The sequence below is a fragment of the Pygoscelis adeliae genome, unplaced genomic scaffold, assembly GCF_000699105.1.
Source record: "Pygoscelis adeliae isolate BGI_AS28 unplaced genomic scaffold, ASM69910v1 Scaffold42, whole genome shotgun sequence".
Lineage (NCBI taxonomy): Eukaryota > Metazoa > Chordata > Aves > Sphenisciformes > Spheniscidae > Pygoscelis > Pygoscelis adeliae.
The window spans coordinates 1538379-1553800 of record NW_008824283.1 but is presented as its reverse complement, the minus strand read 5'-3'; the positions used below and the strand labels follow the sequence as shown (position 1 = coordinate 1553800).

Sequence of the window (15422 nt, the reverse complement as noted above, 5' to 3'; positions counted from 1 at the left end):
CCTTTGTTGTATTTTTTCTGAATGCAAAGGATTTCTGCCCCCTCACCCCGCCGTGCTGCCTCTGAATCACAGGAGCGGTTGCTGTTCTCTGCTTTTCTTCTGCTTTTCCTGTAAGCGGGTGGGCGATGCCAGGAAAGCCCTGCTGTCCCCGCTGTGGTACCCACACAGGCACATCTGCCCCCAGCTCCTTCCTCCTGCCTCTCCCTCCTGGGTCTGCACATGGGGGACAGCCCAGGGACCCGCTGCCCTCCTCCTACTGTGGTCTCCCTGCAATGGCAGCTCCGCGTGGAGAAGGACTGAAACCTCTGAGCATGGCTGAAGCCAGCTGTGGCACACCCTGCTCCTTCTCTATGCTCTTTTTGAGCTCGGAGAACATGAAGATGGAAGTGACTGCTGCTAATGGCAGCATCCCACCCAGGAGATTTGTGCCAACTCAGCATCCTGGAGAGAGGGGAGGTGGAACGGGTGCAGTGGCTGGCAAGGAGGCAACCTGGAGAGCATTTCCCTTCACCAGCTCGGTCTATAAGTGGAGCACAGTTTACTTTACCACATTTACTTTTCTTATCTCCCCAGTTCTTCCATGCCAATACAAGGCAGGAGAGCTGGTGGCTGTGCTGGAGGGTGCTTTCTGCTGTGGGTGATGAGGATGCCTCTAAGTTGCCTCACAAACGTGGCAGAGCTATGAGGCTGCACGTGGGTGATGGAGGCTGCTGCTGCAGCAGGATGCTGCGGGTTACCTTCTCCCCGGCGGCAGGCAGCTGCTTAAACAAACAAAGTGAAACCCTCTGCTGCAGATTAGGAGAGGAAATTGCTGAAGTACTTTGGTTTTGAAGCAGTTTCTGGGCCAGGCAGGGTGGATCTGGGGGCAGATGGATCTTGGGGACATGAGCAACCTCCCGTGCCTGCTGGCACTGATGCTCAGGGCTCTGTGGGATGGGAGGTGGCCGGGTGGTTACAGCGCTTAGCATGGCGTGCACCCATGTAGTAATGGCCTGGGTGCTCTGGAGCACCACTGTGACTCCAAAGCAATTGGGCTATTCAACATGCAACTGCAAAAGCAGCAAAATCACAGGAAGAGCCTCCAGGCGCCTGCCACCTCCAGTGACTTGGGAGCAACTGGGCTGCCAGCCAAGGGCTCCTCCATCCTAAGGGGGCCCGGTGGCCTCCCTGTGCAGCCTGCTGTGCTCGTGGGAAACGCCTGGCTGCCCAGGGCTGCCACTGCTGAGATGAGCTGCCCCCAACTTTCCCAGCTGATGTTCGCCCCCCCTCCCTTTTCTGACTGGAAGATGCATTTCTCCAGTGCTGCTGCAGCGGGAACAGTTCATGGGCCCCTGCCCTCTGACATGCCAATTGGATGAGTAATGCTCGGCTGAGGGTGTGTCCTCTCCTCTTAATTGGGCTTCAATTGCAAACCTCAGTTCAGGGACATCAGCTGTTCCACCCTTGGCGACTGTGCAGTGTTTGGTAAAAATGCCTTTCAAGATAAGCTTTTTTTTTATTTGGATTTTTTGTTTTTAATGTTGTAGAAAGTTCTAGGAGTTCAAACACACCGAAGAGGCAGGACCAGTCCTGCCCAGGGTGGGAGGAGCGAGCAGGCTCTTGGTCCTGCCTGGGAGGACTTCAGTACCTGGGCAGGAGATGCTGCTCCTGGCTTGTCAGACCCAGAAACTGCACTGGGCTCTTAATACATCCAAGGTTTGTTTCCCGAGCTGGTGTTCCTCGCCTGGTGTAAGGTGCCAGAGGGATTCTCCTGGCGCAGTGTCTGATCTGCTGTCTTGAGCTGCAAAGTCATGTACTGCTTTTTCATAACGTGTAGTGCCTCCTCACTCGGGTACAACTTGAAGACCTGCACCTTTAAGAGCACTTAATTTAAGCCATAGCTGTTTCATACATACGTACACATATTTATTCTCCTGGGCAACCCCAGGCTCACTGGACCCTGCTTCCTCGCCTCCCAGGCAGTCGCTTATTACTCGAGCGGCCCAGAAAATGGCCCCAGCCCCTCTGTGTGTCCCACTCCCACTCGGGGTACAAAATGCTTCCAGGTCCTGCTGTGCCTAAAGGCAGGACTAGGATGAGCCACGGGAAAAAACAAGGTCGCCAGCAAAGCCCTTTACCTTGTGTTGGACTTTTGCTTTCAAATTTAAGTTTAAATTGAATTTTGCCTGTGCAAAAGGTACTTGAAAGGGAAAGATTACGTGGCTTCTGCATGCAGACCTCTTCATCCATGCTGTTTCACTAAAGGTATAGGAGAAAAGAGCCCATTTTTATTTGGAAATAGCAGCACTCAAACTGTGGTACGAAGGTTTGAGAGGTAGCAAGAGCAAGTTCCTTTGTCTATAAACTGGCTGCCCAAATCTGTTCCTTTGTGTGCAGCTCGTGCATCCCTGTTGAGCTGCGAACAAGCCCAGCACGGTGGCTGGGTTTCTTGGCCGTGGTGTCAAAGCTGAGACTGCGGGGCTCTGGCTGTGCTGGAAGGCAGCTGTCAGTCAGTGTTGCTGAGATAGCTCGGTGATGGGAGCTAGCGGTGAATTTTGCATGTGCCTGCGAAGTGTAGTTGCAGCTGCCTATGGATTGAAAACTAAAATGCTGATAGTGTGTAATCCCCAGGATTTATAATGGCTTTGAGGTGGCAGCAGGAGGGAGAGCTCCTGTTGCTGCTGCATGCCCCCCCTGGCAGCCCAGTGCAGCAGAGGGGCCGGGCAGCCTTTGGCAAGGAAGTCCCTGGATTTCTTGTGCAGAGGAAATCGTTATAAACAGGATGTTTGCTCCAGCCCCATCCCAGGCTGCTCACCGCAGACCCCGCAGCGGGTGCTCAGACGCCCCTCACCCAGACCCCAGGCGGGGAGAGGAGGAGGTGTGGGTGCTCCCCCCGGCTCTAATTAGTGTGAAGGAGCCGTTTGCAGGGTGTCAGCATTGGGTCTCATCTCTCTGGTTCATGAGACCACAGGAGGTTTTTTGGGATCGGGTGTATGAAACCTGTTTTGCGGTGCTGCTGTGGCTCTGCAGCGAGCCCTGTGGTGGGTCCCAGGTCTTGCAGGTCACGGGGGGATTGCTGGGGGTGGCTGAGCGCAGCACAGGCAGCAGCAGCCCAGTGCGGCGTTGCGAGGCGAAGTGCAGCACTGAGACTGGCACTGTCACTAGAGCAGTTACTGCTCCAGCTGTGGCTTGGGACAGCCCATATATCAAAGCACATGGAAACAGTCCTAAGCAAAGAGTTAAACTCTCTGCAGCCCTTGGGTAAATCACCAGCCTCCTGGCTGCACAGATGCACAGGCTCTTGTCAACAGTTCTCTTCTAAGATCCTCCCAACTTGTTCCTCATTGTGGCTGGGGGGGGCGGGGGGGCAGGCTGCCCACCCTGGGGTGTCAGCGACCGCCTGACCGTCCCCCTCCGTGCTGCGGGTCTGGGGAGGGTGCCTGCACAGCCTCTGCTCTCCGTGAGCTTCCTGCTCACACACAAAGACGGCCATGTGCTGCTGCCACCGGGCCTGCCTTCCTACCTGCTTCAATGGTAAAACAATTTTCAGGCTGGCCCTGCTCCTGGAAGGAAGTGTGCGTGGTGTATGAGCTATGGGATTGCCAGTTGCATTTATTTAAATCAGGTTTTCTGGGCTGAAACGAGCCCATTAGGTTTTTGGATGTTCAGACTATCTGGCCACACCCGTAATTATTCTTTGGCATCTCTGCCCTTGCTGAAAATGCAGTTTTTTAAGTTTTCCATATTTCCCATATTCCCAGTGCTTGGCTTGCAGCCTGCTGTGCCTGCATAAACATACGTGGTCACGCTGGTTCAGATGGCCTGATTTCCCTAACTTTCTCATTGCTAGACTGCAAACCCAAATGAAACTTTGTGAGATGAAATGCATCCCACATGGACCCAGAGTAGGGTGCGTTGTACTTGGCCCTTCCCCATTTAAAAGTTCAGCGTGTGTGACCAGAGCGCATTTTGGCTGTGCCAGCTGTGCCCCTGGTAGGAAACCTCAGCACAGCATCTGCCTGGGGGGGGACCACATTGGGCTCCCAGGGGCTCTGCTGACTGGGGCAGCTGTGGCTGTCACCCAGCCGGCTGCCCTCTGTCCTGTGTGTCTGTCCCGTCCGTCCCCGTCCCCCCCCAAAATTAAGATTACGTTTCTCAGTCTGGAGGGTCTGTAAGAGGAGCTATGTGAGATGCCAGGGGACATCATTTAGTTGGGACACCCAAAGAGGCAGAAGCTGTAAAGCTGCTTGCTGAACATTAGCAATGAAAGCACCCGGGTCACCTGGATGGCAAAGACCATGTTAGCAGCTGATTTGGGCTGGGTTGTTTGAAGTTTTGGGACTGTTTAGATTCAACAGCTGAGCCTGGTAGCACAGATGAGCTTCTCACTAGGCCTTCTCTACTGATTGAACATAAGGGTGGCTGTTGCTTGAACCCGGAGACCCCCCTCCTTGAGCAGCTGAGTTCCCAAAGGGCCTGGATGAGCAGGAGCAGGAAAGGATTGCTCATGTGAGACAAACGAAACCCTGGGCTGTGATTCAGTGATGAGACAGTATCATTTGTAGCGGCAGGCTTTCTGCCAGCCAGAGCAGCACAAAGATGCAATACCCGGACTTACTTGGGATCAGGTCTGTGCTGTCCTTCTGCAGCTGCTGCAAACCCTGCCCATGGGCTTGGGTAATGCAGCCAGCGGTCCCTCGCTCTTGGCAGGTCTGGGCTAGTGGCAGGTTGGGTGGTCTGGCAGAGGGCAGGTCCCACAGGCGGGATTGTGGTACCATTGTGTGGAGGTGCCGTCACCAGGCTGGCTGCGCCAGCAGAGCCCTGTGCATCCCCTCAGCCTCCCAGAGCAAGGGAAAGCCCTTGCTCTCTCAGCTGGCAGGTTGGCATTGGTGTGGAGTTTGCTTGGGGTTTGCTTCTGGTACTTGGGCTCTGAGGAGCACAGGAAGGGCTGGCGTTCACTGGTGGTGTTAGCCTGCTCTGATGAATGTGATGAGGAACACTATAAAAATAATTTGTTGAAGTGAGCCTCCTAGAACTGTGTTTGGGTGATGATGGAGCACAGGGGTCCAGTGGGGATCTCTGTGCCTGGGAAGACCGTGGCAGGAGGCAATTCTTGCCTTTCCATTTGCTGGTGAAGCTGCTGATGCTCTGGCTCAAGGTATAAAGTCGAGCAAGAAAAGGTGTGTTGACACGGCCCATCTGTGTGAGGGCTCTGCTGGCCCGCTGGCAGAGGGACCAGCCTGCCAGGCTCCTGCTCAGCTCTGAGTCGGCGCAGATTTGTTCTCCTGACTTGCGAATGGTTCGAATGTCTTCCCAGTTGCTTCTCTCCATCTGCCTGCTTCAAATGCTTCCTCAGCCCTGGCCTCTGGTTATTCTTCTCCGCTTCCTCCAACGGTGCCTGTGTCACACTGCCCAACCTGTCTGGGTTTCTTTTCTCAGCATTGTCTCCCTTCCGACTCTTGGACCTGGGCCGATTCTCGCAGAGCAATTCAAGGTTTGCTGCGTCCCAGCACCTGATCCTGCTCCCCTTCTCCTCCAAAACAAAGCAGTTGTGTCTTCCACTGCAGTCCAGGTCGATAATAGGGTTTCCCGTGTCCACATGTGAGAATTGCAGGACAAACGGGTGGGATGTGGCTTGCCTGAAGCTGCAGGATTAGACCATGGGAAAGAGGGAGCTTGAACCTTCGCCCCTCGGCTTCTGGTCCAGTGCTTAGAGCTGCATTGAATAACATGACCTCCACTTGAAGGGTTTAGAGAGCTGTGCTGGTAAACACTGCCTTTGGTTTGTTCAGTCGTTGTCCTCAAAATAAACTCTGGCATTTCACCTCTCCGGTATGTTGCCCTGTCTCGCCTCGACAAGCAGAAGAGCAGCTTGCCGGGGAGGTGAAGCATTTCTTGTCCCTTGTAACCCCTGGCTGCTTGAAATTTTAATCTATTTATCTGAGCGGCCTCGTCTGCCTCGAAGGTGAGTGGGGAGCTGGGGCTGGCACTGAACACCCCCTCCCCGCCTTGGGAAGGGCTCTGGCTGAGTCTGTGCAGAGGTGAGCGGCAAGAGGACTCACGTCCCCGAGGTGCTGGGGAAGGGCCCACCCAGTGGGTGCTGCCCACCCTGTGCGGGGGGCAGAGGGGGCCAGGCAGGCGGGCGTGGGGGGACCGGCAGGGCTCTGTGCAGGTCCCTGAGAGAAACAGCAACAATCTGGTGAATATACTCAACCTCTTTATTGATATATTTTCTCCTCAAATTGCTCAAAATCAAGAGAGCAATGAACTACTGAGCAATGGGGGAGGGAAAAAAAAAAGTTAAAAAAAATTAAAGACCCAACGGCCCTCCCCATCTCTCATTTGCCAAAGAAAATGCTGCCTGATTTCTCCCAGCCACGTCAGCTCCCAGCTATGACAGCTATCTCATCCTGTTGGCAAGACCGCTCTCTGGAGCAGCCCTTGCTCCAAAATGCAATGGGAAAAGATGTAAACAGAGAGGAAGCCGGAGCTGAAGCTGGCTGCTCGGGGTGGGCGTCCAGGTACGGGGTGCGAGGCCAGGTGCGACTGCTGGGGGTGTCACAGCAATGGGGATGCTCCCTCCCAGAGAGCTGCTGTGGACCGTGTGCAGGATCTGTCCCTGGAGTGATCATTTGTGCTGGGGGATGTGTCCTGGGAAGCGCTGAAGACTCTGCATCCCCGTATGGGGCAAAGGGGCAGCTTTGCCATGCAGGGAAGCAAAACCCAATGCTTTTGTCTCCTCTTCCATACCCGGTGGGCTTTGCTCAGTGAGACGTGGACCTGACTTTTATTCCTCTCTCTTTGTTTTCCCAGATCATGATCGAGTTCTGCCCGGGCGGGGCGGTGGATGCCACCATGCTGGGTGAGTGCAGTGCGCGGTGCTGGGCTCTTCTCCGTGCTCGGGGTGATGCCCGCAAGGTGTTTCCAGCTTTCTGGCATGCTTTCAGGGGCAACCTTCAGACAGACGGCAGGCGTGGGTGCCCCAGCTTCTCCAACTACCATTTCTCTCCCATGAGTTTGCCTATTTTCATACCCAGAGCAGAAGGTGTGGCAGCCCTGGGGCGTTTCTTGAGCTACTTTTATGTCCTTTTGTGATTTAAATGCTGCTGGGATCAGCAGATCACAAGGCATGGGGTAAAGGGAGAGTCTGGCTGGAGGGGAAAGATGGCTTTAAATATTTATCTGCTGGAGGCACCGGGTGCTTGGGATCCGGTTCCCACAGCTTCCTGGGAAGGGCAGAGGGGCTGAGACATTTAATCTGGGGGCCTGTCATGATGAATCTCCCAGGATCTCCTTGCTGACTTCTCTGTATGGTATTGGTCATCTGGTTAAGCAGCATGAGCATCTGAATAAACTGCAATTTGCAGTAATTCCAGGAATCTTCCCATTTTTACCTCCTCCCTTCTGCATAGAGCCACTGGGACTGGGGAGTGTGTGGGTGTTCCCCAAAAACACCCTGGCTGGTGCCACAGCCCCTCTGTACCAGGGCTGTACAGACCCAGGGGAAGTGATGTCCGCTTCACGAGGAGAACACGGTGTTCTGACATCTGCTTGCCTGAAGCCCCTGGGACAGAGCTGTGTCTCCACAGGGGTTACTCCCTTTCAGCTCTGATATTTCCAAAGGCCTCGCTTTCTTTTTGTTTCCAGGAAAAGTATGGACCCAAACTTGTCTTTGATTCAGCCCTAAAACTTATGCCTCCATTAGGGATCTTCTTTAAAGTGGGTCCAAATCACTGCAAGTAAAAGTACCTTTGCTGAAGTGCTGGAGTAAATGATGCCTTACCCCGGAAAACCTCAGCAGGGGTGCCCTGTCTCTTGGGACACTAAATCCCCCCGGAGCGTTCACAGGGCCATGGCAGTCAGTCTCTGGAGGACATGGGAGCTGGAGTGGGAAGGGGGTGCTTAGAAAATCGTAATTGGCCTGGCTGTAGTGCCGTCACCCCCCGAATGAGGGGCAGGAGGAGCTGGGGGTCAGAGCTCAGGAGTGCTCCTGGCATTAGTAAATTCAGAGTTGCCAGATGTTGCCTGTTCCACCTTCCCATCCCCACCAGCAATTGGCATTTACCTTTGAAATCTCTTGTACAAAACCTGTGGCTTGCTGCACCTCACTTTTGCCAGATGCTCCAGGGAGAGCGAAAACCATCACCTTCCCCCAGAGCAAGGGAGATCTCTGTGAGGAAGAGGAGGAGGAACAGAGTGGCTGACACAGCATCCCTGAGCCTGTGGTTAAGATCCTCGCTCTGGAGCAGCATCTGTCCCAGTTGCTGGGGTCCATCCGTCGGCCCCCGTCCTGGCCACGCAGTTTGGGCAGTTGGAGTTGTCTAAGGCTTGGTCTGGTCTACGCGTGCTCTGCTGCGCTGGAGGGGGAATCTGTGCTGCAAGGGGCTTGCAGAGGGAGAGGGGGAAGCTCAGACGATGCTAACCATCTGGAGGTTTGATGGTTTGCAGAGCCATTGCCTTGGAAAGCAGTCTTGGACAGTGAAGGTGGCTGGGCAGAGCTCAGCAGGGAGGTCACGCCAGTGGTCGTGTGTCCCTGCAAGCTTCAGAAGTAGGGACAGACAGCAGGGTGTAAGCTGGTGTGCTGGTACCTGGTGCTACCTGAAAAAACAGCTCAGAGCAGTGGGTAGGGATAACGCTGGTGAGTATTTTATTGCTTGTTGCTTTGGGAGGTGGCGTGTCCCTCCTGATGTACAGGGGGGTACGCTGCATCTCCGCGGCAGGGGTAGCTCCCTTGGGGATGAGAGCATGGGCTGCATACGGAGCTGCCGAGTGTTCATGCCTGTGTTTGATCCTGCTGCTGCCTGCAGCCAGGTTCAGCTCCCTCCTCTCTGCAGCATCGTCCCTTCACCAGGTGAGACACACCTTGCCTGCAGGCACCCATTTCCCAAATCGGCAGGGAACGTACAGCTCAGACCCCCCTCACAGGCGTGCCTGGCTCCCCCTCCTTGTCCCCTCATCTGCTATTCCTGGGCCAGTTGGCTCAGCTGTGCATCCCTGGGAGGGACCTATAAACCAGCAGCTCCAAGCAGGCAGGCATTGCCCTGTGAGTGGGCTAAGGGAATGAATTACCTTAACAAGCTGATTTGCATTGGTCTCCCGCTGCTTTGATACATGGACAGTGGTTTTTAAATGGTCCGCTGGGTAGCCTGTGCCTTTCTGCTGCTCAGGTGGAGCATCACTTGAATCCCTGTCCTGTTTAACGGCTCTCTCCCTCCCCACAGAGCTGGACCGGGGCCTGACCGAACCCCAGATTCAAGTGATTTGCCGCCAGATGTTGGAAGCCCTCCATTACCTCCACAGCAAAAAGATCATCCACCGTGACCTGAAGGCGGGCAACGTGCTCCTCACCCAGGATGGGAACATCAAGCTTGGTGAGCTGCCTGGCACAGGAGCACAGCAAGTGCTCGCTTGGCCGAGCTTGTTGGGAGAGCGGCCATGGGCGATGGTGCTGCTCAGGACAATTTCAGACTATGCTGACAGGCGTGTGCTGCTGGGAGCTGGACTGTAGTGTTCGGCTATGCTTGAGCATGGTGGGGGATTGAGGGATGCTCTCTGCCTTCTGCCCTGCCTACGGAACCTCAGCTGCTTGTCTGCTGGCTGATGAGCTCAGGCAGGAGAAGGTGGGGGAAAACTTCATGTTGTTTCATGGGAGGCCAAATCTACCATCGAACTGTGTGCTCTGCTTAGCCCCCAGCCAGGCACCAAGACTCCCCAAGCCACAATTGTGCTCAGGCCCTTGATGGACTTTCCTTTCGTGAATTTGTTTAATCCCTCTTTGAACTGGGTTTTTATGCTTTTTGGCCTGCTGAGCATTCTGTGCAGGGTGCCAGTTGGCAGGACTGGGAGCTGGAAGAATTCTCCAGAGCAGGTCTGGTGGTGACAGGGCGAGTTTTGCCAAAGGGTTGCTTTGCCACCTCGCTGTGGGCTTGCGTTAAATTGGCGTCCACCTACCTGCTGGAGGATGAGAAGGTAGCTTTGTCTGTAGGGTCTGGTCAGAAAGGTGCAGATCCCTTTCTGGACCCTGACGAGGGGTGGCTGGCAGCTGTGGGGTGTTCTTGGGATGATGGAGACCAGCTAGCCTGCGAAGATGGAAACCTTCCTGTGACCATGGGTTCTGCTCTGACATAAGAGGTGCTCTGCTGGCTTGGGCCAAGGATGACCCACAGACAGGGACACCCTGAGCCTGGGGTGCAGATGGATAACGGCTCCTCCAGAGGTCATCAGGGCCATCTCAGAGAGCAAACTGACCTGGAGTGGACTCGGTACCCTCTGCAGGTCTTACCAGTTCGGGTTGGGTTGGCTTCAGCAGCTCTGTATAGAAGGGACAAAATGGGGGAGAGGCATCATGCAGTGGCTTGCTGTGCATGTGCCTGAAGGGAAGAGAAAGAATGCAACAGCACTTTGTTTTTTCTGGTGTAAAATGAGACTTTTTGCTATGAAATAGCAGTCCTGAAATAAATCTGCCACGGAGCTGCTTTTGTTTGTTTGTGGAAAAGATCTCGACTTCCCTCTAGATGTGTAGGGTTTGGGTTACAGTAGGGCTGGCTTGTTATGCTCCTGTCTTACAGTACATGGGAGGGGAAGGTCCCTGGTGGTTGCGTACCCAAAAGCAAATATAATTTCTGATGCTCAGTTTAGAGGAAACAGCACGTTGTATCACGTTCTTGCCTTCAATGTGTGTTTGCTTTTAAATCTGCGTTTCAGCCAAGTGTGCTAATTCAGAAGGGTCATTCAGTTTTCCTACGGCATCTAATGTTACTGCTCTTTGCAGCTGACTTTGGAGTGTCTGCCAAAAACATGAAAACCTTGCAGAAGCGAGACTCCTTCATTGGGACCCCTTACTGGTGAGTGACCCGCTTGCTAAGAAATCCCATGTTTGTGAGGAGCTTCACTCTTCTGAAAATCAGGCTTGCTCAGAAATGGGGAGCTGATGGCCTTTGGGATATGTTGGACCATAGTGCCTTACCGAGCATGGGTGGGAGGATTTTGACAAGGAGTCTTGGCCAGTGTCCACATGTGCAAGGGTTTCCCTTGCCTGAAGGGAGCTGTGAGCAGCCTCGGTGGTGCGGGAGCATTGCCCGGTGTCACAGCGCCCTGAGCCGGCCAAGGGACCACCATGCTCCAGGCTTGGAGGAGCAAGAGACACACATGTGCTCGCGTGTGTGCGCTCGCTGCTCCCCCCACCCCAGGGGCGGAGTGGGCTTTGAAGCAGCTCCAAGCACATGGGAACGACTCCTCGCTCCAGAAATGCAATCTCTAAATCACCCGACTTGCTGAAGGAAGGGAATCGGCGAGGATTAATTTATTGTCTGAAGCAACATCCGTGCCAGATGTCAGTGGCCTGGGGGTTTCCACGGGCTGCCTGGGCTGTCTCTGTTGGTCTACGGAAGAGGGGAGAGGGTTGGACCCCTTAGAAAAGATGCTGCTTCTTCCGAAACCCAGAGCTGGGAGGAAAGGCCACTTTTTGTGCAGTGTTGAGGATTATTTAAAGCATTTAATCACTGCTGCAAGGCTCACATGCACAGCAGCGGTGTCATCCCTCCCCATCCCTGCTCCTTGCTCTGCCTCTTGCAGGATGGCCCCGGAGGTGGTGATGTGTGAGACCATGAAGGACACTCCATACGACTACAAGGCGGACATCTGGTCCCTGGGAATCACACTGATCGAAATGGCCCAGATCGAGCCACCCCATCACGAGCTCAACCCCATGAGAGTCCTGCTGTTTTTTTTCTCCCCCCCCCACGCTCAGCTGCCCTTCCAAATGGTGAGGGCTTTTGGGCAGCAGAGTATGCGTCTCCCAACTTACACAGTATTTCAAGAGAGAAGAAATAGTCTTTTATAGCAGTATTGTTTAATTTGAGAACCTAATGTAGGATTCTAGCTGTACTCTAGGTCCAGCTGTGTGCTCAGGGCCCTGAGAGCACTGCTGGCCAAAAGCAGGCTGCTCAGCGCTACCTGTGCTGTGACCGTGCTGCCCTTGTTCAGGCAGCAGGGGGGGAGCTGCTGCCCACCCGCAGCCCTGCTGAAGCGAGGGTGATCCCATGGCTGTTTTGAAAACATCCTAGTTTTGTATGAAAGGCAGATTTTCCTTTAAACCTGGAGATGGCCAAGAGCTCTAGAATTTCTTTCATAGTCTGGGAAAGTCTCTTCTGCACTTAAAAAAATCCAATCAGTTAATTTTTTTTTTTTAATCGTGACAAAACCCATTGCATGATAGCCAGCAGCGTATTATTGTGAGAGCACTGGAGTCACAAGCGTTTTTACAGCAGTTCAGGTAGCGGGCAGGAGCCTGCTGCTAAAACCCAGCAGGCAGGGTGGGAGCGCTTCCTCTGGAGCAGCTCAGAAGCCAGAATTGGATCAGGGACACACTCTGTATCTCAGAGCTGCGCTTTGCAGGCTGAGGGTGCCCTCCTATGGGGTTCCTGGTCCTTCACAGCCATCCTTTCACACTGCAGCTGTGGGGATGGGTCCTGGAGCATCCTTGTCCACAAGCAGCTCCACCCATCGGCACCCTTTGGAGGATAACTGCTGGTGTCCTCTCCTATCTCTCTGCCTTGGCCCTGGGGCACAGTGGCTGGCGCTCAGTCCTGCTGTCTGTTGCCATCACAGGTAAGGCAAAATCTAGTCCCTCATTTGGTCACGTTGCTGATTCTCTTACAAATAATCAGAATAACTGAGCACAGGGTTTCCCATGCTGGGAGTGAAACAGTGATCGTGGCCAGGTGCCAACTGGGACACAACTGCAAAGGGATCGAGCAGACCCCTGTGGCGTTCGAGGCCTTTCCCTCTTCTGAGCTTCTTGCCAATGACTGTGTTTTAAGGTCCCTGGAGTTCAGAGACTTCCTGAAGACGGCGCTGGACAAGAACCCAGAGACCCGGCCCAGTGCTGCCCAGCTGCTGGAGGTAGGGACCAGCACCGGCCCCTGGCCTGGTGTCTGTGTCTGCCTGGGTCTGCGAGTGTCTGAACCACTGTGTCTGGACAGCCTGATTCCCTTTAAGGAAGGAAACAAAAAAAGTGTTGATGGGTCCTAGACTGATTTCAGATTATTTTTCCCTTGTTTAGAAAGTTCATAGTAGTTTTCAGCCACTAAAATGCTCCAAAAAGCAACAGTAATGTTTTTCCCTTTGGAGCAAACTGCAGAGCCCCTGTGGACACCATCTGGAATAGAAATGGCTCCCATTGCCTAAAAATGCTCACAAGGCAGCTAGCTTGGATTTTACCTGGTTATCCCAGATTTAAATTCAACTCCTTTCCTTTCCTCCTGTCCCCTTCCAAAATAATAGCAAAAATCTGGAAGATGCTTTTTCCCCACTGTCTGCAAAATCTCTCACTCTGCAGCGCTGGCACCCTGGCTGCACGCTTCCCGTCCCGCACTGGAGTCAGCGGAAGGAAGCGTGCAATGTGCTCTGCAAACCCGAGGGACTCCCCAGCCTTTTGCTGAAGCTCAACACAAACACCCCGCTGTGTGCACTGAGCGATTTGAGCCTGATTTCAATTAAACCTTCCCTCATGCTCTGTTTGCACCCAGGGATTCTGCAGACAAGCTCTTGCCCCACTGCCAGTGGCACCTCATGGGCTTGGACCTGCACCCCAGAGCTCAGCCCACCCATGGTGAGGTGGGGATGTCTCCTCTACAGCGAGAGCCCCTTGTTTAAATGCAGCTGGTGCTCTGTTTGGGGGATGTTGACATAAAGCAGCTTTGCAGAGCACCATGCTTTGAGCATCTGTGTGCAGAGCTGGCGATTAGCCTCGGCATCATGTTCTCTCTTGTTCTTTCTCATATGTGCAGCACGTATCTGTAAATTCATCTGGGGGTTTAAGCCTGGTGACACTGGCAAGAACCACATCCTTAGGTCTTTGCAGTTGTTTAAAAGCAAGAAGTGGTCCTCACTGTTGCCATCACCGAGTGGTCACTCAGCCACGAGGTCTGGTTTTTGGCCACCTCACGTGTGTGCATTGTGCTTGGCTTTTCAGCATCCCTTTGTCAGCAAGGTGACTAGCAACCGGGCCCTGCGCGAGCTGGTGGCTGAGGCCAAGGCTGAGGTGATGGAAGAGATCGAGGACAGTCGGGATGAAGTGGAAGACGACGACTCATCGGAGTCTGCCTCGGTGAGCACTCCTGGCCCTGTGCTGGCAAGTTTGCCGGTGCGGCTGTGGTGGGGGAAAGAGCCCAGCAACTTTTCTTGGCTCCAAAAGGCTGCTTCGTGGCTATTCTGGGCCCCATCAGGTGGAGTGGGAAGTGGTTGCTTGGGTAGGGAGGGCCTGTTTTTCGGTGGCTGCCAAGGGCATGGAGAAACAATGACGCTGGTGGGTGGCCCAGCTGCCTGCTCGCAGGAGGGGCTTGCAAAAAGTTTTTTTTGGGGGGGGACAGGGGGAAGGAAAAAAAAAGTGAAAAATAGGCCCTGGTACAAGCTGGAGAAGCTGGAGTGGAAGCAACGCCAGCAGCATGTGGGGCAGCAGTGAGGCACCACCAGCCCTAGGAGGGAGCTGGGCAAACCTGCCCCTAAGCTGGGCTCTTTGAAGGGGACAGCATGGGACTGCTTGGGCAGCTTTGCTGTGGGAGATGCCCCAACCTCCCTCATCTGTGGCAAAGGACGGTGATTAATCCACGGTGGAGTTAGCCACAGGAAAAGGGGTTCAATATGCAAACTCCTAGGCTGCTTCTTAAGAATTTACAGATCCTGGAGCTGTTTCCTTCCAGTCAGCGTCCACAGCCCTTGGGACCACATACCTGGAGGAAGATAGAAGTATCCCAGGACAGATGTCCTAAAAGGGAAGATTTCCTCCCAATAACTCTTTAGCTGTGGGTGACTTTGCTCTGAAGTGTGGGGCCTTGCAGCTCATGCAGTTATGTTGAAGCAGTGGTGCAAAACCCAACGCCTTCCCTTCACTGTCTTTCCAGCCCCCTGGTAAGCATAAGCGGGACCCCTCTGAAGCGAGTCAGCTGAGTTTTGATGGGGAGAAGCCTCCAGACTCTTCCTTGCCCAAGGCAGTGAATGGACCTGAGGGGACTGGCAAGGAGACCACAGATGGACAAAGTGATCAAGTCTCAGATGAAGGGATAAGCAGTGACAATGACAAAGTGGAGAGCAACAACTCCACAAAACCCCTTGCCGGCTCTGCCTCCTCTGGCTCAGAGGATGGGAGACCCATCTTGGGCACCCAGGGCAAGCCAGACATCATCTTGCAGCCTGGAAGGCTGGGTAACTCAACTGAGGGGGACAAGCAGCCTTGGCCAGGCAGCAAGGAGCGGAAGAGCATTGGGGAGCGACCGGAGAGCAGCCACCTGGAGAACTTCACAGAGGAGAAGCTTGCCAACGGAAGCTTGGATCCCCCGGTGCTGTTCCCCGGCAGCCGGTCCAAAGGGGATTCAGATTCTGGCAGCACTTCAGCCTCTGAAAGCATGGACCTCACCATCTCCCTGTCTGCTGACCTGTCCCTC

At 54.2% G+C, this 15422-nt stretch overlaps 1 protein-coding gene across 1 annotated transcript in view; it reads left to right on the top strand.

Annotated features, from left to right (window-relative positions):
• Window positions 1–15422, top strand: part of STK10 (serine/threonine kinase 10) — a 40425-nt gene that overhangs the window by 12565 nt on the left and 12438 nt on the right. The window contains 8 exon segments of the mRNA XM_009318557.1: window positions 6793–6841; window positions 9201–9350; window positions 10751–10823; window positions 11554–11706; window positions 11708–11743; window positions 12801–12882; window positions 13955–14089; window positions 14883–15417. Of these exon segments, the coding sequence (XP_009316832.1) occupies window positions 6793–6841; window positions 9201–9350; window positions 10751–10823; window positions 11554–11706; window positions 11708–11743; window positions 12801–12882; window positions 13955–14089; window positions 14883–15417 (1213 nt within the window).